Genomic DNA, 27,533 nt, shown 5'->3' with positions numbered 1-27,533 from the left:
CAAAGCTGCACACTGAGCTGGGCCCCTCACTCCCATTTCCCCCCACCACAGACACACACAGCTGGGACTCCTGCTCCTGCTTCAGCCAGGCTTCCCCAGCCATGCCCCTAGCCCTCGCACCCATCCCCCTTCCCCCCACACGGGGGACGTGTATTTTAACTATTAATTTTCTGGATTTCAGATGTTTAAATTTGTTGCCTTCATTCCCTGCACCCCAGATCCCAGCTCACATGGAGGGTCAGGGAGAGGGACTCAGACATCCCAGGGGGAGCAGGGTCCCCCAGACTTTAGAGCATATAACAAGTAGGGGGCTCAGTCCCCTTGCAGAGGCGTAGGGCTCCCCTACTCCCATCACACACAAGGAAGGGGAGAATTCAAGGCTGAAAGCCCCACCCCTAAACCCCCAACTTCCTCTGCTACACCTCATATTCCCCAACCTCTCCTGTCTTCTCCCCTCCTACTCCCCCAATACCTCCCCATTTATCTGAGCCCCCCAATCCCTAACGCTCCCCACCATCCATTCATCGCACCCCATAATACCCCTATCCCTCACTGCAGACCCAAACCCCTCTTCCCCCTATTACCGCCTACTCTTCCATCCCTGGATACCCTGCCTCTCCCAGTGAGGACTTGCATGTATACTTTCTTTTCAAAAAATAGTTTCAGCACCTTCCAAATATTCTGCTGTGCTTCGATTCCGTTTCCCCAAATCAGAAATTCTCAGTGACAGAGCAATATGTCTCCCTTTTTAATTTCAGATTTCTGCTCTGGGTTGTTTGAATTGCCAGTGCCTGGAGCGGTGCTCAGATTCAATGACCAAAACACACCCTCAGAGCCGCCCAGGTCCTGCGATGTAGCGGTAGTACTGGTTTTCCAGATGGGTAGCCTCGCTCTCTGCACGTGCTCAGTGTAATACAGTAGGAGCTAGAATGGGCACTTGAGGCTTGTGAAAATTTTAACTAGAGAAGCAAAATCTTTTTGAAATGACACTGTAATTTGATTTCCCCCAAAGGGCCATCGGGTGCCATGCACTCTGTCTTTGAGCATTGCAGACCCTGGTGCAATGAGCTGACCCTTGGTTTGATCTCTATCTGTGAGCAAAATAAGATTGCCTTTAAGAAAAGCTGGGAGTTTTGTCAGGGGCTGCATCTTGGGAACCCCTTGGTCAACTGTCCCCAAATTTGGGCCACTGACCAAACCCCATGTGCCCATAAGCTGCACCAAATTTCAGGGGAATTGGAGTAACCATGTACATTTTAGGGCAAATTTTAAATTGATGGCTGGATGAGCCCTCCTGGACATGGTTTGTGCATTCTGGAGGGTCTAGGTCAGTAACGTGTGTCCCTCTCCTAGGTACGCCATCGGCATCGCCTATAAATCAGCCCCAAAGAATGAGTGGATTGGCAAGAACTCCTCATCCTGGGTCTTCTCCCGCTGCAACAGCAACTTTGTGGTGAGACACAACAACAAGGAAATGCTGGTGGATGTTCACCCACAGATGAAGCGCCTGGGCATCCTCCTGGATTATGACAACAACACCCTGTCCTTCTATGACCCGGCCAGTTCTCTCCATCTCCATACGTTCAACGTTTCCTTCATCCTGCCGGTGTGTCCAACGTTTACCATCTGGAACAAATCTTTGATGATCCTGTCGGGCCTGCCTGCTCCAGATTTCATTGATTACCCAGAGCAGCAGGAGTGTAACTGCCGACCGCAGGAGTCCCCGTATGTATCAGGGATGAAAGCCTGCCACTAAGCAGCAGCCAGCCCCTGTCGTACTCCACAGTGGATCACAGGGAATGTTTGTGGGGGCTTTTGAAAGCTGGATTGGAAAGCAGACCCTGCCACCAGAGAAATAACGTTCAGCGAGTGAGCACCTCCCACAGGAATCTCATTTTTAAGGGAAAAACAAAACTTTAAAAGCGATTGAAATAAACTCTGTGGCTGAACTCTGTGTGTGCGGGAATGCGGCTTGAGAAACTCCTTGTAGCGGGATGGCATTCCTACAGCTGGACTGTCACACGGCTTGTTTGGATGTGAGCGGAGGGGGATGTGGGCAGGGTTTGTTCCGAGGCCTCCTAGGAGTGTGGGCGAGGGAGGGGATCCTGGGCAGAGCAGGGTGTTGCCTGGTAGGGGCCAGCTTGAGCACCAACCGGCTCCACTGACCATCGCCATTCAGATGGGGGGCTGCAATCGGCTGCATCTCAGGAAGGATCCATCACATAAGCAGCGTGGCTTTCAGTGTCACCCAGACAGGTGGCCGCAGCCAACCATCCAGAGCCATTTAACTGTATACAGATTGTGAAAGTGGAACCCCCTCTGAAAGAGCCATCCAGCCGCGTCGCCTGTGGGGTGTGGCTAGAGTGTTTAGCTGACAGGGGCATGCGCTTCTTCCCACTCGGGGGGATGCTCAGACCTGAAATCTGGCTCCACCCAGTGCTCCTTTTTCTTCCGTTATAACTGCCTCCTTTGGGAGGCCCTTTGTCATTATACATCAGGGAGGCCCCAGCCAAGCCCAGCTCTGGCTGATGTCTGATCTGTGCAAAATGGAGCAAGCTGAGGTGTCTGTCCCCTCCAGTGCCCACCTTGGGCCTGTGGAGGGCACAGGCCCCATCATGCAATGCTGCTTCCTGAGGCTGGGCTAGGTCATGCTCCATGGTAGAGATGCGGCTGGCCAAAGGCTGCACTGGTTTAATGTAGGCCATCCCCCTGTTGGGAGTGGGGAAAGGGCCCGGTGTCACCTGGTGCTGCTGCTGCCGGGCAGGGGGAGTGGAAGCTGGCCAGACAGCACCATCTCCAGAGAAGCAGGAGAGAGCCAGTGGGCCGTGAGGTGTATGACTACTGTAGTGTACAAGGACTGTATCCATTATTTATGCCTCTGCACACAGCCCTGCTCAGAATTCACTTTCTCCTCTATATGTTGTGTTGGTGTGAGGGTTAACTGGGGGCCACAAGGGAGTAAATCCGGAAGACCAAATATGAGCGCTGATAGCAAGCACGGCAGCCTGGCCTGGCAAAGTCCGTCTAGCTCATTCTCTGTCCCATGCTGGCTCGTTCTTGGGGTCACTTCTGGAGTCAATGCTGAGCTGTTCCTTTCACTCTGAAGTTAACCCATGGGGCGGAGATCAGAATCCAGCCCCCGGGCCTTTATGTAACTCTGCCCTCTGTCATGCAAAGACTTGCCCAAGGTTTTTGTTCCCCATGAATCCCAGCTGGTTTGACCCTCCCTGGCAGGCACCTTGTGTCATCACTTACGCTGGGACCGAGCAAGGGCAAGTTCTGCCAATCCCCAGCTCTTCCCTTCCTGATGCTGGGGGAGCGTGTTGCATAGATAGCTGTGAATGACAACAGGAGTTGGGCAGGGGAGGACGGGCCTGCAGAGGAACCGCAGGTCATGGGGAGACAGTGCCCAAAGCACGCAGAAAGCCGCCTCGTGGGCCTTTGATCTGATTTGGGAGAGGGATAGGCAATGTCTTAACTTCCATAGGTGCAAAGTGCGCCTTACGATGTCTCAGTTCCAGCTGCTTCTGCAGCTGTGGGCAGGTCTAGCCTGGGTTTGCAGCCTTCCACACCAGAGCCAGTCCTGCTGCAGACCCTCATTCCATGCTGTGAACATGGCTGTCTGAATATCAGTCTACTGGCTTTTAAAGTCTGGTTCTTTCACACACAGCTGGTGCTGTTCTGTTCCAGCTTTTAGAACTGGTGCTAACAAAACCTCCGAACCTTGGGAAGTCTCTTCTTTGGAACGAGATTTGGCTCTTTTGCCCAGCCAAGCACCAGGCTGGCAGTATTGGCTAGTGCCGGTCCAGGGGCCAGGTTCAGTGTGTTCTTTGGAATGTCCCTTCTGTTAGTCTCTCCTTGGTTTTGTTGCACGGGGCCGTGTGATCCAGGACAGGAGAAGTTGCCCAACTGCCCTTGTGTGGCTTAAAACTCTGCTTAACTTTTCCTTGGAAGAGACCTCTGGACCTTGCTGATCAGAAATCTACCTCACAGCCCAGCCTCTGGGGAGCAGGTGGATTGATTGATCCGTGGGTAGTCTTAGTGCATGGGCTACTTAGTGTTAGGATGGAGTGGGCAGAGCATGGCTTACCTGGCTGGAGGAAGGTTCTTGCCTAGTTTCAGGAATGGAGGTCAGAGAGAGGCTGGTTTGACTCAGATGGAGTGAAGTGTGACGTGTGCACTGGACCGTTGGCTGCTGTAAAGTCCTGCTGCTAGGCTTTGAGGATGCTGGTTTGGAGCCAGGCAGCCTGTGGACCAAACCCAGCCCCTCTGCAAACATCCCAGTATTGCCCCTTGTGACTCATCTGGGTTCACTTAATACCTCTTCCCTCCTGCCGGCCCTCAGCTATCTGAGGTGCCCCGACTCGAACTGATGTGCTCCCATCTTTCGGTTCTCTCTGGCAGCTTTCTTGCCTGATACAGGCCTCTCTGAAGCTCATTAAACAGCCTCCCCAGCTCATGGACAGTCTGGCGAATGCTGTTGTTCTTTGAGGTGAGTCAGGATGGCCCCTGAAGCTATGTCAAATGAGATCTGTGGCTGGCCAATCATAAAAGTTTACCATGCCAGCTGATGTGCTGCAAAGCCTTGAATGAGCTGTGCTGAGGGATACTTTTCATTAACACTGAATTGCCATCAGGATCAGCAGAAGATTGATACCTTCTTGCAGGCACAGCGTGTATAAAAATGAACCTGACTTTTCTCCTGTTTCAGTATCCAACATTTATGATGACTGGCTGCCTAATGAAAGGGTGTGTGGGGTGGGGGGTAATATGGAAAAATTATATGCCACCTTGTGCTAGGTTGGGAATCAGAAAGGTCTTTTCATTCCCTGTCTCTGGTCTAGGCAGCTTTCCCTGCCACAGAAGGCCCTGTGCTGTTTGCCCATAAATTGCAGTGTGTGATGCATCAGTTCAGAGCCGAGGGAAGGTTTCTATTTGCTCCTGCTGGCCTGAGCTGCTGATGGTGGTGTGTGGGGATTCACATCTCCATTCCTACTTTGCCCTGCAGCTAAGCCCAGAATCATTTTAAGCAGATAAATTGCCATTTTCAGGTTGATATTTTTCAAAGCCACATAATGCTACCCCCTTTGTGCTGACTCAGAGTGTTCCCAACGGGGGGACTGCTTGTGACGGAAGCTGTCTCAAACAGACGCCTGCACACTGTAGATGGATTTTAACATTTGAAAAACAGGGGCCAAGCTTTTCAGCTGGCCCTGTCGCTGTTTCTATGGGATTGTTGTTGGAGACTCTGCCACATCCTTTAACTTGGAGCACACGAGCCATTCATGTGACATTGCACCTGAGGAAATTGCACTAATTACATTGGGGTTCCAAAGAACTGTACCAGTGACGGGCAGGAAGGCGCTGCGGAGAGCTTGTCTGGGCGAGTGGAAATGGGGAGGCCAGCACAATTAGCTAACTAGCCTGGGGTTCGTCACTTGCATTCCTCTCTGCTGGTTGTTAAAAGCAAAACCCAACCATGTCTATCAGTGTGGACAGTTGCTGTCCTGTGCTAAGTCGAGGAGCAAAGCCTGGTACCTGCACTGCGGAACTCAGGCAAGTCAGGCCCTTGCACTAGAGAGCTGTCTGTCCTCTGCAGATGGAAATGGATCCTCAAAGGTCCCCTGTTGCGTCATGGCCTTTGCCTCCCACCCATTAGCGAGCAATCCCATTGGTGAAAATGCCCGGTGTCATATGACACTGCGACAGTTCCAGCCAGTCTGAGCCTATCCAGCCTCTGCTGCCTATGGTTGGAATTAACATAGAAATGCTTTCTTCCTTTTTCTGTCATCCTGTCGGAAGCAGGTGGCAGGATTGGAGGGGGCCGGTTCAAGTCATTGCAGGAAGTTCATTTGTCATCTGTATTTCTGCCTCATGCAGAGCTCTGCGGCTGCTGGATGTTTTTATCATAGTAAATCCATTGTATCTGATTTGGGATGTGGTGAAAATCTGGTTACAGTGAAACCTGTCATAGTTTCTCTTCATATGTAACATAACTGGGGTTTGGGTTGTTTTTTTTTGTTTTTTTTATTTTTTTGGCAATTTCTTTGTTAATGTATATATATATATAAATATAATATAATATATATATATATGTATTGGCCATGTTTGTGTATGGAGGAGCTGCTACCACATCTGACATTGCACTCATTCTGGTAATCTCATTTTTGGACATTATATCAACCTTAGAGGGACCCTCATTTGAGCTGAAGACACAGAAGTCAGTCATGTTAAAACCAAAAGCCACAGCTCCCAGATCAGAGTTCCACTCCTCATCAGTTTCACATGCAATCTTTTTAAATCACCTTTTCTCTGTCAACTGGGCTCTCTTCTCTCTACTCAAAATCAGCTGGAACTCTGAAGCCACATCGCAGGCTGTTTTATGTCAGAGGGAGGGGGGGAAAATGCTGTTACGCTGCTATGCGAACTAGCAACCAAGATGCCTTAACTAATCCAAAGCCCCAGTAGCCACATCACAAAGTGAGGTAGCCCTGTTTAGACGAAATCATGGCAGTAAAATAGATAATCACAGCAGAGACAGTCACAAGAGTTTGTGTGGGGCAAACGTAAAGCTGAGATTCCAGTGCAGGACGCTGATATTGTATAACCAGGGTCTCCTGTTATAATCCTTCACATCAATCCAGGTGCCTTTTCCAGGATCCCTTCCTAGGCACAAGAGAGACCCCAGCTGAGCTGCCCTATTAGAAAACCCCCACAGCCTGGCCATGTAGGGCTGATTGGGCAGAATGGGAGTGGTGGGGAGCTGCTCTTGCAGGAGAGCTCTGTGTTGTCTGTTAGACCTACTCAAGCACCTGCTCTTGTGGGCAAATCAAACTGTGGCAAGCTGCTGGAGTTTCCAGAACTGTGAGCCCCTGTGTTACCCCCCTCAGCCTCAGCAAGTGCGAGTGTTGCTGCTGCTAAGCTATGTGTCAGCTCCCTGGCACACCAGCTTATCTGCCATGGCAGCAAACTCTTCAGGACTCTGCCTGGCCAAACCTGGCCTAGCCGGTAACAATCAGTGAAGCCCAGTTCCTGAGTTCCTCAGAGAAGTCGCTGTGCAGTGCTCAGCCACTCTGTCTGTAGCGCTCACTAAACCTTATCAGATTTGCTGCTCCTTTAAAGAACCCGTACATAGCTGCTTATTAACTTAACGGGAGCTGACAAACCTTCCACTTCAAACAGAGCACTGAGTGAGTTTATGGTAAAAGTAAAACAAGTTTATTAACAAAAGGGTGGAGGGTTAAGAGATACCAAGCTGAAAGACTAAAGATAAAAATGGTTGCAAACAAACAAAAGTAAAACACACTTCTGTGACTAACACTCAGTTCTCATTCAAGGTTTCCCTATGTACAGCAACTTCTCCAGTGAGACTGGCTGGGATCCACCCTGACACAATCAAAGTTCTGGTTACTTTGGTCCCTCAGGAGACAGATAACCTAGGGGTCTGCTCCCCCTCTCTGTATAGCTCAGTAATCCTTGGACATGGGTAAAGTGCCTTTCTCTTGCTGTGTGTGGATGCCATGCTGTCTGGTGTAGACTCCAGGCTGGTTCCTCCCTCGCTGGTGATTTTCACAATGCAAATGTTCTTTTCCTGCAACCCAACACAATTGACAACCCACTGAATTTGGCCATACTTGGGTTAGCTTTTTTCCGTTGCCTAAAGAAAGCCTGTTTCTCAAAGCCCCCCTGACATTTTAAGTCACATATTTCCAGCACATCTGTGATGTTCCATGTGGGTTAACCATTCTTGCATCACACAGGAATATTAATGATCAGTGAGTTATTAGTTTTCCAGTGGTCTATTACATGCCATCTTTTGGGTAAGTCCCATGAGAATCGTGTGTCATCTGGCATTGGGCTGCACACAGGGGCACAAACACCTAGCCACCTATATATAGTGGTAGGTAACAAACACTTCCATCCTAAAGCAGAGGGGCTCATGCTGTGGCTGGTGCCTTGCTGGAGGGACTGTAGGGAGATGGCTGGTCATACAGGGCTGGCTCTTTCCCCCAGCTGCTCACTCACATTAAAAGAAGGTTCAATATGTGCACATATAAAATATTCCCATGTGCCTTGTCCCTGCCAGTGATCACTGCTCTGGGGCTGGTGTAGGCTTGTACACCCCGGGCTCTTGGAAACAACGTCACCATGAGCTGTTTCATGAAAAGGGCTGAGAAAGGCTACCAATGAGCTGTGCAGAGAGTCCAAATTATGGCCCTGTGGCCAGCAGGCTTGCATGGATGGAACAGAGCAGAATGGGGCCACTGAGTGCACCCACTGTGTGGCACCAAAGGGGCGGCAAATAGGCAGAGTTCTAGTTATCCAAATTGGCGCACAGCCAGGTAACCAGGATCTGCAGCCCCCTCCTCTCATGGGAAGTGCCAGGGATTTAGGATCTCCATTGTACATGCCCTCTGACAACCAGCAAAACGGTGCCTGTAATGCCCGGGCTTGGGGCCTAACTCAATACTGACCCTGCTCCCTGCAGCCCACCATGCTTAGCCCGTGTGCTGAGAGCTCCCTGTCCCAAGTGGCATGGTCCCTGAGCTCAGCAAGCAGATTGGTGCAATGCATGCAGACGGCCCAGAAATGGGGAGACTCAGAGGGTGTCATGCTCTCCGGGGTGCTCTGTCCCCATTTGAGAGGGTGCCGCATTTGGTCTGCCTGTGCCCAGCTGCTGCTAGTCAGTGTGGCGGGGAGGCAGAGTTGTGGACTCATCCCCATGCCTCTTCTCAATTGGGGGGGGGGTGGCCTAAACTTATAGGGTGCCTGCACTCCCCAGCCATGCTGGCAGTACCACAGGACAGGGTCCTATACCTCTCCTTTGGACACATTCTAGGCCTTGCACAAGCTGTCATGCAAGGGCTTAGCTTTGCACTCTGAGCTGGGGACAGCTTTCCCTGGACACTGGCCAAGGCGCATGGCATTTAAGGTGCCATGAGAAGTGAGTGCAGGAGTCCGCATGAGCCTTCAGTGTCTGGAGCTGGATTACAGGTGTGGCACCTGAGCCCTCAGCCGCTTGGCTGGTGCTGCGGGAGGCCAGGGAAGAGGTGCAATCCGGGACATCATGCTCCATGGGACCAGGCTGGCCACTGAAAGCCAGCCTCATCCCCTGAGCATGCAGAACCAAGGGGCTTGGTAGCGCAGGGCTGGCACGGATTTGTGTTCAGCGTTCACAGAGTAAATGCCTCAAACAGTCAGGGGGAGAGAGGGAGGCGTCCTGGCAACTTGTGGTTATGAATTGCCTGACAAAGCCTAAAGCCCTCGGATTTCAGCCCTGGGCACTGGTCTGGCAGCAGGCAGCTGCTGGCCCATATAGCAGTGACAATACACGTCACAGCACTTCCTCCTCAGGCCAATCTCGCCCAGCTTCCTCATCCACCCTCTGCTCTCACCATGCACATCAGTCTCGGAGTCCCTGTGTGAATTGCTCTGCAGACTTGGCAGTTTCCAGCCACACCACAGGTCCAGGCTGCAGGGCTCAGAGCAAGGGCAGGAGGACAGGACGTTGGTTCCAACAGGCATCACCAGCATCCAATCCCATGATACAGTGGACGTGTTCATGTGCCAGGAGTCAGCTGCCCCAGACTGACAGACAGTGTTTGGGGGAGCCATGTGGGGACTATTTGAGCATGTGCATCACAGTTCCCCAGTTGGACCCAGCTTGTATGGGGCCTCTGCTGTCACTGCAAGGTGCATTGCATAAGGCTTGTTCCATGCTAGGGTGTGCCTTTCATAGAATATTAGGGTTGGAATGGACCTCAGGAGGTCATCTAGTCCAACCCCCTGCTCAAAGCAGGGCCAATCCCCAGACAGATTTTTTACCCCAGTTCCCTAAATGGCCCCCTCAAGGATTGAACTCACAACCCTGGGTTTAGCAGGCCAATGCTCAAACCACTGAGCTATCCCTCCCCCACACTCTGCATTGGGGATATGAAAACCCCAAGCAGTTGTTCTCAGCATAAGTACGGCTGCACTGCAAAAAGAACCCAAAACCTGCATCAGTGAGTCTCAGCACCCAACTAATCTGGCTTGGGCCACGTTAGCAGCTGCAGATGAGATGCAGGGCATGGCTCATACAAACAGGTGGTCCAGAGGGACTTAACTGCACATGCAAAGGTAGGTTGCCAGGCGCATCCATTGCACCCTCCTCCTTTGAGACCCTGGCCCACTGCATGGATAAGCCTGGGCCTAACCCTGTTCCCATGACTGAGATCAAGAGAAAAGGGCCCAGCAACGTCATAGAAGCCAGAGCAAAGTTTGAATGTTTTGATGAATCGAGTGAAGACCAGAGCAGAGACTTCACCAGGGGTCCTGTACATCCCAGCTGAGAGCCCTTACTACAGACCTGTTTTGGGGAGGGTCTCGCGTGCTCTCTTCTTTGTCATTAAAACTACCGAAAGGGTTTGGTTTTGTCCCACTGGAGACTGGGAAAATGTTTGAAATCTCCAAGATTTTCATAGGATGGAAAAGCAGCTCCAGCCATCCTCTCTCATGAAACCGTGCCGCCTGTGTGAGAGAGAAACCTGGCCCCAGCTGCCGCTCAGTGAAATCGTAGCCACAGAGGCACTAATCCCAGCCCTGAGTCAGAGAACTCCTAAATTGGAGCTGGGCATATGTCAGTAAATGGCAATGTGTAAAACATGATGCTCCTGTCCTGGGCTGTTGTTACCATGGCAGCTCTGTGGGGGTGGGGGGGGGGGTGAGGGGACGTGTAATTAAACAGGGGACATGGCTAAAACTGAAATACTGGAGCAATATACAAAACAACCGGGGAGTGCAAAATCCGTCTGCCTGCCTTTAATGAGTTCGATCACTGCAGCCATCATGCCAGGAGAACATAAGACAAGGCCAGGAGTTTAGCAATGGAAGAGACATGACAGTTTCCATCCCCCAGGGGACAATACAAGATGGCTGCATTTACTAGCATTTAATCCAGCCCTGTTTTACACATGCCAAACACGGTGACTTCTGGCACCTCCCTTAGAACCGGGCGCGCCAGCTAGTCCATCTCGCCACCAGCAAGTCTGGCCTGATTACACTTTACATTTGCCACTTTCCCTTTGTAAATGTCATCCCAGTTTTCCTAGTTATGCCCCTTTGTACTGCCTGAGCTAATTCCTCTCCTTCCCCTGGGGCTTGCATGACTCAAATGGCTGTGGCAGCTCATCATGTCAGTCTGCCTAAGTCATTGCATGACCAAGTGATATACAGTCAGTTCCTTAAATCTCTCTTTGTAAAGCAAGTCTGCCAGGCCTTGGGCATGGCTGCTGCTCTTCCCCGAACCTCAGACAGTGTTTTCTTGACAGTGGTGTTCGGAGCCCAGTGCAGTGGCCCAGGTGCAGCTTTACAGACCTAGGTGGCGAGGGCTGACTACCTCCCTGCTCCATGATGGTAAAGTACCTTTGTATAGGCCAGTGATTCCCAAACTTCTGTACTGGTGACCCCTTTCACATAGAAAGTCTCTGAGTAGGACCCCCCTCCATATAAATTTAAAAAAACACTTTTTATGTATTTAACACCATTATAAATGCTGGATGCAAAGCAGGTTTTGGGGTGGAGGCTGACAGCTCGCAACCCCTCATGTAAGAACCTTGTGACCCCCTGAGGGGTCCTGAGCCCCAGTTTGAAAACCCCTAGTATAGACTATGCAACATTCCATGGGCTGTTTGTGCTGTCATGTGGCCTTATAAACGCCTGCATCAGAAGAAGTGGGTATTCACCCACGAAAGCTCATGCTGCAAAACGTCTGTTAGTCTATAAGGTGCCACAGGACTCTTTGCTGCTTCTACAGAACCAGACTAACACGGCTACCCCTCTGATACTTGCCTACTTTACTGTCCTTTGGCATCTCTGCTTTTGCAAGTTCTCCCTGCCGTGGAGGCTCTTTTAGAGTCTTTCACCCAGCTGCATTGATGTTAATTTTCTGCTCCTGTAGCTAATCTCTCAGAGCCCTTTGGCTGTGTTTCTAAATCTAGATTTAAAAATTGCCCGTGATGGAGAATCCACCACGACACTTGGTAAGTTGGCCCAGTGGTTAATTACCCTCAGTGTTAAAAATGTACACCTAATTTCCCATCTGAATTGGTCTAGCTTCAACTTCCAGCCACTGGATCATGTGAGACCTTCCTCTGCTAGACTGAAGGGCCCATTATTAAATATTTGTTCCCCATGTAGGTACTTATAGCCTGGGATCAAGTCACCCCTTACATCCTCAGTCTGGAGCATGAGGAGAGCAACTGTGCAGCTGTGGCCCACCGGACACCAATTGTTGGAAAGCTCCGAGCTTAGGAGAATGCCCATGTGTGGAATACAGCTAGCAACCCCACAGATCAAAGAACTTCCACTTACAGGAGAGTAACTGCCATATATTGAACCCAGCCTGTGTTGCTCATGACACCATCTGGCAAATGGGTTACAATAGCAAAGAAACACTAGGGGACTAGCCGGGGGCCATGCTACTTGCTATACCTTTAGCTGAATTTCAAGTGTACTTAGCCATCTAATTGCAGAGCACAGGCAATGTATATACACCTTCAGCATGTGATTTCTTGAAAGCCACTCTGTCCAGCAGTAAGGCTTCCTGCTGCATTACCCACGGAGCAGCATAAAGCCTAACTGATGGTATGCTTGGAACTACATCCTTCGTGTGATGGAGGAGCGAGCAGCAGGAAGAATGGAGGGGGGGCGGTGTCCTGGCTCCAGCTTGGCTTTGCTGAGGCTTAATGCACCACTGGGAGGCATTCAGGTACAGGGTGATGAGTGCAGTGTAAAAGCGCAGGAGCTGGTCCAAGAGGTAACTATAGCAGGACCGCTTGGAAATAGTGACCATAATACAATAGCATTCAACATCCCTGTGGTGGGAAGAACACCTCAACAGCCCAACACTGTGGCATTTAATTTCAAAAGGGGGAACTATACAAAAATGAGGGGGTTAGTTAAACAAAAGTTAAAAGGTACAGTGACTAAAGTGAAATCCCTGCAAGCTGCGTGGGCCCTTTTTAAAGACACCATAATAGAGGCCCAACTTCAATGTATACCCCAAATTAAGAAACACATTAAAAGAACTAAAAAAGAGCTACCGTGGCTTAACAACCATGTAAAAGAAGCAGTGAGAGATAAAAAGACTTCCTTTAAAAAGTGGAAGTCAAATCCTAGCGAGGCAAATAGAAAGGAGCACAAACACTGCCAACTTAAGTGCAAGAGTGTAATAAGAAAAGCCAAAGAGGGGTTTGAAGAACGGCTAGCCAAAAACTCCAAAGGTAATAACCAAATGTTTTTTAAGTACATCAGAAGCAGGAAGCCTGCTAAACAACCAGTGGGGCCCACTGACGATCGAAATACAAAAGGAGCGCTTAAAGACGATAAAGTCATTGCGGAGAAACTAAATGGATTCTTTGCTTCAGTCTTCACGGCTGAGGATGTTAGGGAGATTCCCAAACCTGAGCCGGCTTTTGTAGGTGACAAATCTGAGGAACTGTCACAGATTGAAGTGTCACTAGAGGAGGTTTTGGAATTAATTGATAAACTCAACATTAACAAGTCACCGGGACCAGATGGCATTCACCCAAGAGTTCTGAAAGAACTCAAATGTGAAATTGTGGAACTATTAACTAAGGTTTGTAACCTGTCCTTTAAATCGGCTTCGGTACCCAATGACTGGAAGTTAGCTAATGTAATGCCAATATTTAAAAAGGGCTCTAGAGGTGATCCCGGCAATTACAGACGGTAATTGGCAAATTAGTTGAAACAATAGTTAAGAATAAAATTGTCAGACACATAGAAAAACATAAACTGTTGAACAATAGTCAACATGGTTTCTGTAAAGGGAAATCGTGTCTTACTAATCTATTAGAGTTCTTTGAAGGGGTCAACAAACATGTGGACAAGGGGGAACCGGTGGACATAGTGTACTTAGATTTCCAGAAAGCCTTTGACAAGGTCCCTCACCAAAGGCTCTTACGTAAATTAAGCTGTCATGGGATAAAAGGGAAGGTCTTTTCATGGATTGAGAACTGGTTAAAAGACAGGGAACAAAGGGTAGGAATTAATGGTAAATTCTCAAAATGGAGAGGGGTAACTAGTGGTGTTCCCCAAGGGTCAGTCCTAAGACCAATCCTATTCAATTTATTCATAAATGATCTGGAGAAAGGGGTAAACAGTGAGATGGCAAAGTTTGCAGATGATACTAAATTACTCAAGATAGTTAAGACCAAAGCAGATTGTGAAGAACTTCAAAAAGATCTCACAAAACTAAGTGATTGGGCAACAAAATGGCAAATGAAATTTAATGTGGATAAATGTAAAGTAATGCACATTGGAAAAAATAACCCCAACTATACATACAATATGATGGGGGCTAATTTAGCTACAACGAGTCAGGAAAAAGATCTTGGAGTCATCGCGGATAGTTCTCTGAAGATGTCCACGCAGTGTGCAGAGGCGATCAAAAAAGCAAACAGGATGTTAGGAATCATTAAAAAGGGGATAGAGAATAAGACTGAGAATATATTATTGTCCTTATATAAATCCATGGTACACCCACATCTCGAATACTGTGTACAGATGTGGTCTCCTCACCTCAAAAAAGATATTCTAGCACTAGAAAAGGTTCAGAAAAGAGCAACTAAAATGATTAGGGGTTTGGAGAGGGTCCCATACAAGGAAAGATTAAAGAGGCTAGGACTCTTCAGCTTGGAAAAGAGAAGACTAAGGGGGGATATGATAGAGGTATATAAAATCATGAGTGACGTTGAGAAAGTGGATAAGGAAAAGTTATTTACTTATTCCCATAATACAAGAAGTACCAAATGAAATTAATAGGCAGCAGGTTTAAAACAAATAAAAGGAAGTTCTTCTTCACGCAGCGCACAGTCAACTTGTGGAACTCCTTACCTGAGGAGGTTGTGAAGGCTAGGACTATAACAATGTTTAAAAGGGGACTGGATAAATTCATGGTGGCTAAGTCCATAAATGGCTATTAGCCAGGATGGGTAAGAATGGTGTCCCTAGCCTCTGTTCGTCAGAGGATGGAGATGGATGGCAGGAGAGAGATCACTTGATCATTGCCTGTTAGGTTCACTCCCTCTGGGGCACCTGGCATTGGCCACTGTCGGTAGACAGATACTGGGCTAGATGACCTTTGGTCTGACCCGGTACGGCCATTCTTATGTTCTTATGTTCTTAGAATCAACCAGACCGAGGCACTGGCGTTTGGGAGGGCAGCCATGTGTGTTTATTCAGAGGGAGGGATTTCTCTCAGGACCAGAACAAGGGCAAAGCTAATGTTGCTGACTTTTCACTAGTGACAAGCCATTTGGGGTGAAATGAGACACCCCTCTCCCAGCCCCACTGTGCGGCTGATCCCAGCATGGAGCTGGGGGAGGTGCACTTTGCTCCTTACTGGCCAGGGTCGCTTTGCTGTCCCTCCACCTCAGGCTGGGCGAGGCCTGGAGGGGCTGAAATGCTGCCCCCCGGTGGCTCATCTTGGTGCCATTGCCAGTGTGACTGGAAAAGAAGAGCTGCCATTGAGAGCTCCAGGCCCTGTCCTGCAGGCGCCCGGGGCTCAGAGGGCTGGAACAGGGGCCGAACTCAGCAAAGGTTTGGGGGGTTCCAGCCAGTGAGCTTGGAGACTGCCTGCCTCAGCAGTGGCCGCCCAGGGATAGCTATAGGAGCATGGTGAAAATGCTGCTGGCAGAGGCTGTGCTGGGGCTGCCTGTGAGCACCCACTACAGTGACAGGTCCACCCAATGGCATACAGCATGCATTGCCTTCTCACCCAGCCAATCAGTTCACTGGGATGGTGGGGGTGGGTCTATGGCCTTCCCCTCCCCTCTCCTCCCCTCCCCTCCCCTCCCATCCCCCTTTCAGCTAGCCAGCAGTGGTTGTACAGCAATGATGGGAAACTCCTTGCTTCCTCTCTGCCCCAGGCTCACTGAAATCCAGGGTGGGTATTTGATCCCTGAATCGCTTCTGAGTGCCGCCCTTTGGTTACGGAGAGATCCAGATCCCCTAGGGGCACGCGCCTGGGTTACGTGCACAGTGGTGCAGCGAGAGGTCAGCACTTGGAGCGGCAGCTACTGTGCAAAGGATTTGCCTAGGATGGGGGGGGGGTGACATCAAGCCTCCGAGATCCATGACTGCTGCAGGAGCCTTGCCATGGCCACCAGCTAGAGTCACACAAAATGGGGGTGCTATGATGTGCCTGAAGCCCATAAAACTGGATACCTGGCACAGGAATAGCAGAATCTCCGGTGTCTGGACTGTGACACCGCCCACTAGTGCCACCCATTCACCCCAAGGCCCCATCCCTATGCCACCTCTTCCCCTAAGACCCCACCTCCCACTCGGTTCTCTCTGCTCCCTTCCCCCATCACTCACCCTATGGCCAATAAAAAGTGATGGGACCATGGCCCCCAACCCCTCCTGTTCCAACACCCCTGACCTAGCATTGAGTCTTGAGCTCCCTAATGGCTTTCCCACATCAGCTGCCTCTACAAAGGGATGATCCTGGAAAAACCCTGGCAGATGCCAACCCTTGCTCCAGCAGCCTGTGTTGTGTATCTATAAAATGGTAGGTGTGACCCAGGGTGCCTGGAGGCAGCCCTCACTGAAAATGCCAAGGTCAGGGCAGGCTACAAAAGGAGAGCAGATACTCCCAAAACGTGTGGTTAACACTGTAATTCAGGGGTCGGCAACCTTTCAGAAGTGGTGTGCCGAGTCTTCATTCATTCACTCTAATTCAAGGTTTCGCGTGCCAGTAATACATTTTAACATTTTTAGAAGGTCTCTTTCTATAAGTCTATAATATATAACTAAACTATTGTTGTATGTAAAGTAAATAAGGTTTTTAAAAAGTTTAAGAAGCCTCATTTAAAATTAAACTAAAATGCAGAGCCCCCCGGCTAGGTGGCCAGGACCCAGGCAGTGTGAGTGCCACTGAAAATCAGCTTCTGACCACAAAGGACCAACCACATTGCCAGGTCAATCTTATCTGGCAAGGCACCTTCTCAGTCTCACCAGCCTCAGCTGTTTTTAGCCTTGGTGAGACAGGCTTGGGGTAAAACAATCCCTCTTGGCTGCACAGGGGCAGTTCGTAATTCTCTCAGCCAGAGTTTTGGGCTTGTTTTTCTCCCTTATGAGAGAGAATGCAGCCTCCCCTTGCTGCTACTCACCTACTGGTAGCTTGACTCCTTCTCTAACCCCCAACAGGGGAGGGTTTAAAAAGGTATCAGGCAGCCCTTAGTTGGAATCAGCTGATCCTAATTGATCTCTGATAACCCCGTCTCAGCTGAACCTGATTGACCTGTAGTCACCCCTCCCCAGTTGATAGGGAGTGGGGGGGGGCTTTTAACTTTCTGGGACTGTTTTCTACCCCCTCCCCCTTGCAGCTGTTTGTCCTGAGTTTATCATATATACTCCTTCCCACCCCCTGCTCAACACTACATGGTTGGGCTACTTGGGTCGGCAAACAGTGTACCCTCGAAAGGCTATCAGCATTGCCATTCTTGATTCCAGACCTGTGTTGTTCTCTGAAGTGGGAAGGTTGTAGTGATAGGAATCATCCTTGTTACTCTTGTGTTTCTTTCTTTGTTTTGGTGCATACACCTCAGAGGGGCATGGTCCGTGACGAGGGTAAACCTCCATCCGAGTAGGTAGTACCGTAGGTTTTCTACGGCCCACTTTACCACCAGGCATTCCTTCTCTACTATGGCATATTTTCGTTCTCTGGGCAGGAGTTTCCTAATGAGGAACAGAACTGGGTGTTCTTCTCCAACCATTTGTGAAAGAACCGCTCCCAACCCAATGTCAGAGGCACCGGTTTGTAAGATCGGTTTGTAACTCCTTCTCAAAGTCTGGAGCTATCAGGGGGTGGTCCACAGATCCACAGTGCAGAGGGTGGTCCACAGATCTGCAAAAGCCTCCTCGGCCACGCTGGTCCATCTTACTATGTCTGGGCCACAGGTTTTTGTTAGGTCTATTAACAGGCATGCCCTGGTAGCAAAGTGGGGGATGAACTATCCAACTAGTCCCAGGAATGCTCTGACCTATTTCTTCTGGACTGGTCGGGGCCAATTCTGTATTGCCTCTAACTTATTCAGCTGAGGCTTCACCATGGCCCTCCCCATGATATACCTGAGGTATTTGGCTTCTGCTAGCCCAATCACGCATTTGGAGGGATTTGCAGTCAGTCCCGCCTTCCTCAGGGTGTCCAGGACTGCTTCCACCTTCTCCAAGTGCGTCTCCCAGACTGGGCTATGTAAATGATGTCGTCGAGATAGGCGGCTGCATACTTGCCATGTGGACGGCAACAGCTTATCCATGAGACATTGGAAAGTTGCGGGAGCCCCATGTAAACCAAAAGGAAGGAGACTGTACTCATACAGTCCCTCTGGTGTTGAAAAGGCCATCTTCTCTTTGTCAGCCTTGGCCAGGGTGATTTGCCAATAAGGGTGCACAAAAATTGTGCTTTTCCAAATCGGTCAATTAGCTCATCTATCCTGGGTATAGTGTACACATCAAATTGGGAAACTTCATTCAGTTTCTGGAAGTTGTTGCAGAACCTCATACTGCCATCGGGCTTAGGTCCTAGGACAACTGGACTGGACCATTGGCTATGAGACTCTTCAATGACTCCTAACTTCAGCATTTTCCTGACTTCTGTCTTGATCTCTTCTCTTTTCACCTCAAGGATCTGGTATGGCTTGACATTCACCTTCACTCCAGGATCTGTGAGGATGTGATGGTGAACCTTGGTAGTCCTGCCTGGCTTTTCCGAGAATATGTCCTGGTTGTGTTTGATCATGTTGATCACTTCAGTTCATTGGTCAGGGGTCAATTCCATGGATATTCCCACTTGGCCATGCCGGTTGCTTTTGGGGGGTGGCGACCCTAGAATGACCACATGAGCTTCTCTGTCTTGTCAAGGTTTCAACAGGTTTATATGATAGATCTGTTCCGGCTTCCAGTGACCAGGCTGTCGGACCTCTCCAATGACTTCTATTATCTCATGTGGCCCCTGCCACCTGGCCAGGAGCTTGCTCTCCGCTGTGGGTACGAGCACCATTACCTGATCTCCCACCTGGAATTTTCGGATTGTCGCTTGGTGATTGTAGTATGTCTGTTGGGTCCCTTGCACCCTCTCCATGTGTTCCCGTACTAAGGGGGCGACTTGAGCTATTCTGTCTTTCATCTGCAGCACATGCTCGATGATGTTTCTCCCTGGGTTCAGCTGTTCTTCTCAACCTTCTTTGGCAATGTCCAGTATGCCATGGGGTTGGCAACCATATAACAGCTCGAATGGGGAAAACCCAGTTGAAGTCTGAGGAACCTCCCTTATAGCAAACATTAGGTACGGCAGCAGGGCATCCCAGTTCTTCCCATCCTGGCTCACCACCTTCTGCATCATGTTCTTTAATGGTCTATTAAAACGTTTGACGAGGCCATCGCTCTGCGGATGATAGACTGATGTTCTTATGGTCCATATGTGGAGCATTGCACACAAATCCCTCAATAATTTAGACACAAAGGGAGTTCCTTGATCCATCAGGATCTCTTTGGATATCCCTACTCTAGAGAAAATTTGGATTAATTCCTTAACCTCTGGTCTTGGACAGGGTGTTTCATGGGGTATGGCCTCAGGGTATCGGGTGGTGTAATCTAGCACAAACAGTATGTGCTGATGGCCCCAGGCTGACTTCTCCAGTGGGCCTACTAGGTCCATAGCTATCCACTCAAATGGGACATAAATAGTTGGCAGAGGTACCAAAGGGGCCCTTAAGTGTAGTCGGCATTCGGAACAGGAGGCACAATATCATCAGACCACTGCATAAATTCTGGGCTAAAACAACCTCTGTAGAATTCAATCAAGGGTTTTATCTACCCCTAGATGCCCCCCAAACAGATGGATGTGGGCTAGCACCCTTCTGATGCGTCTGCAGTACTAAGAGCTGTTCCACGACTTGTTCTTGGATCCGGACTACTCTGTATAGCAGATCCCTCTTTATGATATAATATGGCCCTGGGCCCTTGGGTCTCCCTTCCACAGAGACCCCATTCACCTCAACTACTTCTTTGTGAATTTTGTTATATATTGGCTGATTGGCCTGATCCTGTCCAAAATTCTCCAGCGAGGGTTCAATTTGCCCAAACTCAGGAGGATCTATTTCCATATCCCGCTCAGGGGTGGGGAGTCCCCAGGGAACTGGGTCCGGCTTCTGGTTCATGACCCCCTACATAGTCCCCTTGTCAGTGGGGGCCAACTCTCTCCCCAATGAATGTAGGCTTTTGGTTCTGGGCCAAGATTCTCGTTTCCCTCCTCTTACCTGCCCTCCTTTCTTGCCAGGCCTTCCTGGGCTTCCCAGGGGGAGAGAACAAATCATGGGCAAATTCATGGAAGATCGGGAGGGTGCTAAATATCGGGGTCATCCCATTGCTGTTGGGATTATTACCTTCTTCTGATTCCCCTCCGGGGAATAGGCTGCCAAACCCTGGGAAGTCTCGGCCTATGAGGGCTGGATATGGTAGCTTTGGGACCAATCCCACTGTCACCTTAGTGGGGTTTCCCAGGACTTCTATTCTTACTGGGATGGTCGGGTAGTAGTTGACATTCCCATGTACACAGGATATTTCTGTGCATTTTGCCTGGGATAGTTGGTCTTGCCCAACTAGTTTTCCTGAGACCAGCATGAATGCACTTCCCGAGTCCACTAACGTGGTGGTCTCTATGCCATTCATTTTAACTGGTCTAGTATATCTATGGGGGACCATCACAACCCCTACTAGATATATTAGGTCACATGGTCCTCCTAGATCTCCCAGGTCGCATTGCATGGGCTCTTCTAGGTTCGGGCATTGGGCAGCTATATGCCCTGTTTCCCCACATGCATAACATCTGTACCCTGCTTGGGGCAGCCCCCTATTTTTTGAGCTGTTGGCCCTTACCCCCCCGAGTCTTTCTCCCTCAGTCCCCAAGTCCCTCCGTGATCTCTGGTTGCTCTTCAGCCTCCTTCTTCCCCTCCTTAGTTCTGCCCGGGGCTACGGCAACTCAGGCCCTCAGCACAGAGACTTGCCTCCTATTCTGGTGCATTCCTTTTCCAGTGGTTCAAGGAAGTTCTTGGGCTGCTAGGTGTCTCTCTACAAGGGTAACTAGCTCGTCATAGGAGGAGGGATCATTTTGACTGACCCATCCTCGTATGTCCGGTGTTAGCCCTCTCATGTACCTGTCCAAAACTATGATTTCCTCAATTTTCTCTGGGCCGTGGGTCTTAGGGTGCAGCTACTTCTGGGCTAGGTGGATTGGATCAAACAGCTGGGACCTCGGCATTTTGCTGTCCTGGTATTTCCACTCGTGGAACCTCTGGGCTCTTATAGCTGTTGTCACGCCAGACCTTGCCAGGATCTCCGCCTTCAGCTGGGGGTAGCTGCTTCTGTTGTCATGTCAAAAGATGCCTTCTGGGCCTCCCCACACAGAAAAGGAGCAAGGATACTGGCCCACTGGTCTTGGGGCCAGGCCTCCCGCAGGGCCATTCTCTCGAATGCGAGGAGATATGACTCTACATTGTCATCCATTGTCATCTTCTGTAAGTAGCTGCTTGCCCGCAGAGGCCAGGTCCCGTGGGGGCATTGCATCAGAGTGGTCAGGGCCTTTAGCTGGTTCACAACCTCTTGCAGGGTGGCTCGATCCTGGGCCGCCTGGCTCATCAGTAATTGATTTGTCTTCTGCTGTATTCGCACTGACTCCTGCTGGGTAGCCGTCTGAACCCTGGTAGCCTCTTGTTGGGCCCCGGTGGCCTGCACCAACGCCTTCACTATATCCTCCATTTTTATTTATTTTTTTGTTGGGGGTGATTTACCCTGCCCTGAGATGGTTCGCCATGAATTCTCACTCACAGATCCCACGTGTGGCAAGGCACCTTCTCGGTCTCACTAGCCTGCGCTGTTTTTAGCCTTGGTGAGACGGGCTTGGGGTAAAACAGTCCCTCTTGGCTGCACAGGGGCAGTTCGTAATTCTCTCAGCCAGTATTCTGGGCTTGTTTTTCTCCCTTATGGGAGGGAATACAGCCTCCCCTCCTGGAGAGGCTTGCTCCCTTGCTGCTACTTGCTTACTGGTAGCTTGACTCCTTCTCTACAGGGGAGGGTTTAAAAAGTTGGAATCAGCTGATCCTAACTGATCTCTGGTAACCCCGTCTCAGCTGAACCTGATTGACCTGTAGTCACCCCTCCCCAGTTGATAGGGAGGGGGGGGGCTTTTAACTTTCTGGGACTGTTTTCTACCCCCTCCCCCTTGCAGCTGTTTGTCCTGAGTTTATCACAATTAGTTATTAGCATAATATCATGCTGACAGCCAATTCTTTAGTATCTAAAACTAAAGGATTATTATAAAGAAAAAAGAAAGAATGAGAATTGTTAAGTGGTAAAGCAATTAGGTACATATATAAGACTACAAAGTCCATATATCAAGTTCTTAGCAGTGTTGGTGAGTTTGCTGGGTTTGAAAGTCCCTCTGGAACACATCCAAAGCATGGATGGGTCATTCAGGCTTTTGTTCAGAGCTTTGTTTGTAGAAAAGTTACTCCAAAGGTAAGAAGCAGGATGAAGACCAAATGGAGATCATGCAGCTGCCCTTTATATTCCTTTTGCCATACGGCTTGTACTTCCTGTGTCACAAACACAAGCTTCACAGCAGATTGCATGGAAAAGCCTTAGACTTCTCTGTCCACCGGCATGCTCCTACAGGTCCCGCTGACTCATAAAGTGTAGCCCCTGGCTTCTTTCAGTGGGTTCTTTGTACAACTGATGACCCTTGATGGGCCATCGAACAGGCTAGGCAGTGTTAATGCCAATCGGTCTGGGGGGTGTCACCCAGAAACACAGCACAAGTTTTGAAATACAGATATACTTATAACTCACAATACAAAGGTGATACAAAGATATAAACAAGTTCATCGTACTTGGCAAATCATAACATTTTCACAGCTACCATACACGGCACATCTGGTCAGATTCCTTGCAATTTCACAAAGTGTTCCACATATTCCATACAGCATCACAGTAGGGAAGAGACCAATAATTGCTAAAAGTTTCTCTGGGAGGAGATGCCAGCTGGTAAGGGAAGCGAATAAATGCCCAGTTCTCCAGGGAGGAAGCCACAGAAGATTCAGCTTGTTGAGCAAAGTCTCTGAAATATTTATAAAATGGACAACATATGGTGTAACCCAACACTGTAAAATTAAACATTTCTTACCTTATTCCTTTGCTCAGGGCTTTTTCCCATTAAACATTAAAAGCCAGCACTCTGAGATTATACAGCTGCCTTTGTTATTGGGACAAATCTACAGCGTGTGCAATAGATCAAACCATATACGCTGCCATCCTAGCGCTCATCTGACAGAGCCCAGCTATGTTGGACACTGTGCGGCCCTGAGTGAGTTAGTGAGTGTGAGTGAGTGAGTGAGTGTGTATGTGTGTGTGAGAGAGAGAGAGAGAGAGAGAGAGAGAGAGAGAGAGAGGACTGCTGTGTCTAAGTATAAATGTGCAGATCACCAAGCGTCACGGTCTACTTCTGCCCCCAAGTCCTGTGTTAGGGGCTAGCAGGCAGTGACAGCAGCCAGGCTGTTGGCTCTAGAGAAAGCCCCCATGCAGTGCAGAATATGATGACATGGCATCTGATTGCTTAGTACAGTCCTTCCTATAAGGAGAGCTTGCGAACAGAAAAGCTGCAAGGCTGCATGTGTTTGGAACAAAAGAGAGACGGGAAATTCATTGAAATGAAGGGCAGGTAGCAAGGGGTGGAGAGACGTGGCATACAAAGCACCTAGGGACAGACCCACACTTCCCTCCCTGCTCTGGTACCCGACTGGGGAACCTGCTCTCTAGACAATAACATTTAAGTGCTATCTCTACTTGGACTCTAGTCTGAGGAGCTGCTTTCTGCTACTTTGTAGGTAGCGAGACTCAAACTGCTCAGATCCAGTAGTTATTTTCCTAGCTTATGCACTACAGAAAAACATTTCTGCATTAATGATTCAGGCCATACAATCTGTTCAGGTTTTGCTCTGGGACATGAGCACTTTCATTCACTGTCTCCCTGCCAGTTTGGAAAGCTCAGTATAGTAAGCAGCAGCTGTTGTGATGCAGACAGGACCAGCCGGCCTATAGTCCTGGTGGGGACCTCTCCCATGGAGTCAAACAAAAATAAAGTTGGCTTGTGTCTTATGTCCAGAGAAGAGCTTTAGAATTCTGTCTGAGCTATTTCTACTTCAGACTCAAGCAACTCAACAAGCCACCTACAACGAAGTATGATTATGGGACAGACAAACCCATGGGAGCTAGAAGAAGGGGAGGGAAAGAGAGGTTACTTACCTTCTGCAGTAACTGGAGTTCTTCTAGGAGTATGTCTGCAGAACTGGCATTTATCAATTGAAAGCTTCAATCTATAGGCCTCCAAACTGGCAAGCACTTTAAGATATCTTTCTTTATGCTCCTTCAAGGTTCTTTCAAATATAATCAGGTCATGCAAATAAACTAAGACTTGCAGTAAGTTCATGTCTCCAACAACTTTCTCCATAAGACATTGAAATGTGGCAGGCGCTTCAGAAATCCCTTGAGGCATGCATTCAGACTGATAAAATCCTAATTGGCAGATGAAGGCTGTCTTCTCCTTGTCTTCTGCTCCCAGAGGGATCTGGTAGTATCCACTTTGAAGATCCAATACTGAAAACCACTGGCTTCCCAGTAAACAGTCTAAGGCATCTTGGACTTGAGGCATGGTGCACTGGTCAACTACAGTACAGCTGTTCAGGGTGTGGTAGTTGATACACCTCTGGATTTTCCCATTTTCTTTTCAGACCTCCACAATGGGTAAGGCGTATGGGCTGCAGGACTCAGTAATTATGCCATTTGCAATCAGCTCCTGAAGATGATGTCGAACATCTTACATCTCTGAGAGAGCAATCTTCCTAGGTCTCTCCCTGAAGGGTCAGGAGTCGTGTAGTCTGATGTGCTCTCCCCCTTTTGCACATCCCATGTCCCACTCATGCAGTGACAATACCTTGGCTCTTTCACAAAGTTTCTTCCTCAGGCAATCCTTCCACTCCTCAGACAATGGCAAATCTCCAAAGTCAAACCTTGCAGGGATCTATTGCCAGAACTTGAGCTGCACACTGGGGTCTGACAATGGTTTCAGGATCAACATCACAGCTTGTTTCATTAGCAATCAGTATAATCACCTTTTCCTGGGCTCCAGCTGGACTCCATTGGGGACGAGCACTCCTTCAGGGAGCTCTCCTTCAGCCAGCTGCTCTACCATTGCCAATACCCCTCTACTGCCTTTCAACCAGGTACTCATGACAAGCACTTCTTGTGCCGCCCTTGCAGGTACTACAAAGGGAGTCATGACCGCATACCTCAATGCTCCCGTTGGTAGCTCAGACATCTCCTTTTTAGTGCCCTCAATTTTTCTATAGGCTTCATCACAAAGCATATGGATCATCAGGGTGATTAGGTATTGGGCCCCAGCTCGTTGTCTGCAGTAATCTGTGAGCACCTTGAAGACAATGGAGTTGGTCCCTATCAGCACAGACACATCAGACTTTCCTTTAGGATCAGGGCATATTAAGGCAGCCGTGTCTACCTCTTCTCTTACCCCAGCAACCTCCTCTGGAAATTCCAGGTGCACTATGACATACCCTTGGTAGGGGTATTCATTCATGCTGAGGCCACACAGGCCAAGGGCTGTCAGTGGCTGTATAAGCAGGTGCCTAAGCATCCATTGGTAGAATGATTGAAATATAATCATCACTGGAGATCCAGTGTCAAGCACTGCTTTACATTCTGTCTCTTCAATCCTCACCATGACCTATCAGTCCTGAGGGGATCACAGCTGGACTGTCTTTCGCGGGGAAGCCTTCAAGTCCTGTGGGCCTGCGTGGCCCCCGTCCCCAGACCCTTCAGCAGTTCCTTGACCCCTCCCAACTGGTCCTCAGCTTTCCATACACGAAGGAGGGATTTTCTTCATTATGACACTTCGCAGCACTGTGTCCATCCTGATCACACTGGTAGCAGAAGAATTGTCCTTTTCTCCTTTGCCCGGGTGGGATGGTGGCTCTAAATGCTGACTTTTCCATCACCACAGCCAGAGGCTCCTTATGCCCGGAAGTCTTAGTTCGGTCAATGGTGCTTTGCAGCTCAGCTATCTGTTCTGTTAGGACCTGCACTTGTTGGGCAAGTTCCTCTCTGGTGCTCACCATCAGTGCAGTGGCTGTTCGCAGAGGTGCAGTGCTGGCTGGCCCAAATGGTTGGGCTTTCCAAAACTCACTGGCAGCCTGCCTTTCTTCCTCCTCTCTGACCTCTTTTATCAGCTGGGAGTAACACAGGGGACGTTCCAGTCATTCTCTTACCTGAAGATGAAGTAGAATTGGATACTGATATTGAGGTCCTCTTATGATTTGAGCCAATCTGGTCCATCTGCTCAGCAGTCACTGCTCCCATTTTGACAGCTCCCTGAAGCAGTCTCTCCAGCCTCTGTATATAGGCTGAAACCTTCTTGCCCCTTTGCTGTTGGGAATTAAGGAACATACAATAACTGTGCTCAGAGCCCTTTACGCTCCCAAAGGTGTGCTCCCAAAGATGTGCTCGAGGACCTTCACACTCACCTCAGGGTTAGTGAGCTTCAGGGTGCAAATCACATCTAATGCTGGGCCCCTGCGGCTCTCTACTAGACATCTTCACTTTTCTGCATCTGGTACAGCCCACTTCTGCACCATTTCAGTGGTATATTCCAGCCAGGGTTAAAACTCCTCTTCCCCAGGTATTGGGATGAGACCCCCCAGCAAATAACTTTAGCTTACAATGGAAGCTTGACGTAGCATGGGACAGCACAACCTTTTCCAATGTTTGCCCCAGTGCTTTTGCCCAATCACTGGCCAAGTCTGCAGCTCCTGAGCTAGGGGCTGCTGAGTCAGGGCCCAACAAACCTGACATATTAGCCATTTTACAAACAGTGATTTCCTCAACATATAACAGAATTGTTTTCCCAACTTATTGAATCACTCAAGATGTGCTTTGCGAGGGGTACTGCCCCGGCATCCTGGACAAGCCCCCCAAAATGTAACTCTTCTGCCAGGCAGAGCCAGCAGCAACCAGGGCTGGGTTCAATATATAGTGATTTCTTCCCATAGATACAACACAGAATCGGCTCGAGCCCACACCCAGTAACCTCGGAAATTTACACAGCACCCCTGGGCATGTCTGAGAGTCCCCACTCACAAGCACAGAGTCCGAGTGTAGAAAATAAACTTTTAATAAAAGGAGGGAAGTAACTTGGTGTTAATTTGGGAAAACACCACAAACAGGGTTCATAAACATAAACCTTTTCCCCTCAGGTTCTTAAGTCCAGCAACCCAAAAGTCCCTTTAACGTGCCTGCCCCTTCTTTGTACCCCACTCACAGTCGCTGTCCTTGGTCAGTGCAGATCTAGAGTTCAGATGTGCATCTGCAGAGTTCACTTCCCACCCTGGGTGGAGGTAAGGAGG

General features: G+C 49.3%; 1 protein-coding gene across 4 annotated transcripts in view; it reads left to right on the top strand.

The window, feature by feature from the left end:
• Positions 1-6,092, top strand: part of LOC123377623 (probable E3 ubiquitin-protein ligase MID2) — a 432,199-nt gene extending 426,107 nt beyond the window's left edge. For all 4 annotated transcript variants that reach the window (XM_045030745.1, XM_045030744.1, XM_045030748.1 and 1 more), the window contains exon 10: positions 1,354-6,092. In XM_045030745.1, the coding sequence (XP_044886680.1) occupies positions 1,354-1,756 (403 nt within the window). In that variant the 3' untranslated portion in view covers positions 1,757-6,092. The remainder of the gene's footprint in view (positions 1-1,353) is intronic.
• Positions 6,093-27,533: the final 21,441 nt, after the last annotated feature.

The sequence above is a fragment of the Mauremys mutica genome, chromosome 9, assembly GCF_020497125.1.
Source record: "Mauremys mutica isolate MM-2020 ecotype Southern chromosome 9, ASM2049712v1, whole genome shotgun sequence".
Taxonomy (NCBI): domain Eukaryota; kingdom Metazoa; phylum Chordata; order Testudines; family Geoemydidae; genus Mauremys; species Mauremys mutica.
Note: the sequence above shows the minus strand (reverse complement) of the source record. Positions and strands in the feature narration are given on the sequence as shown.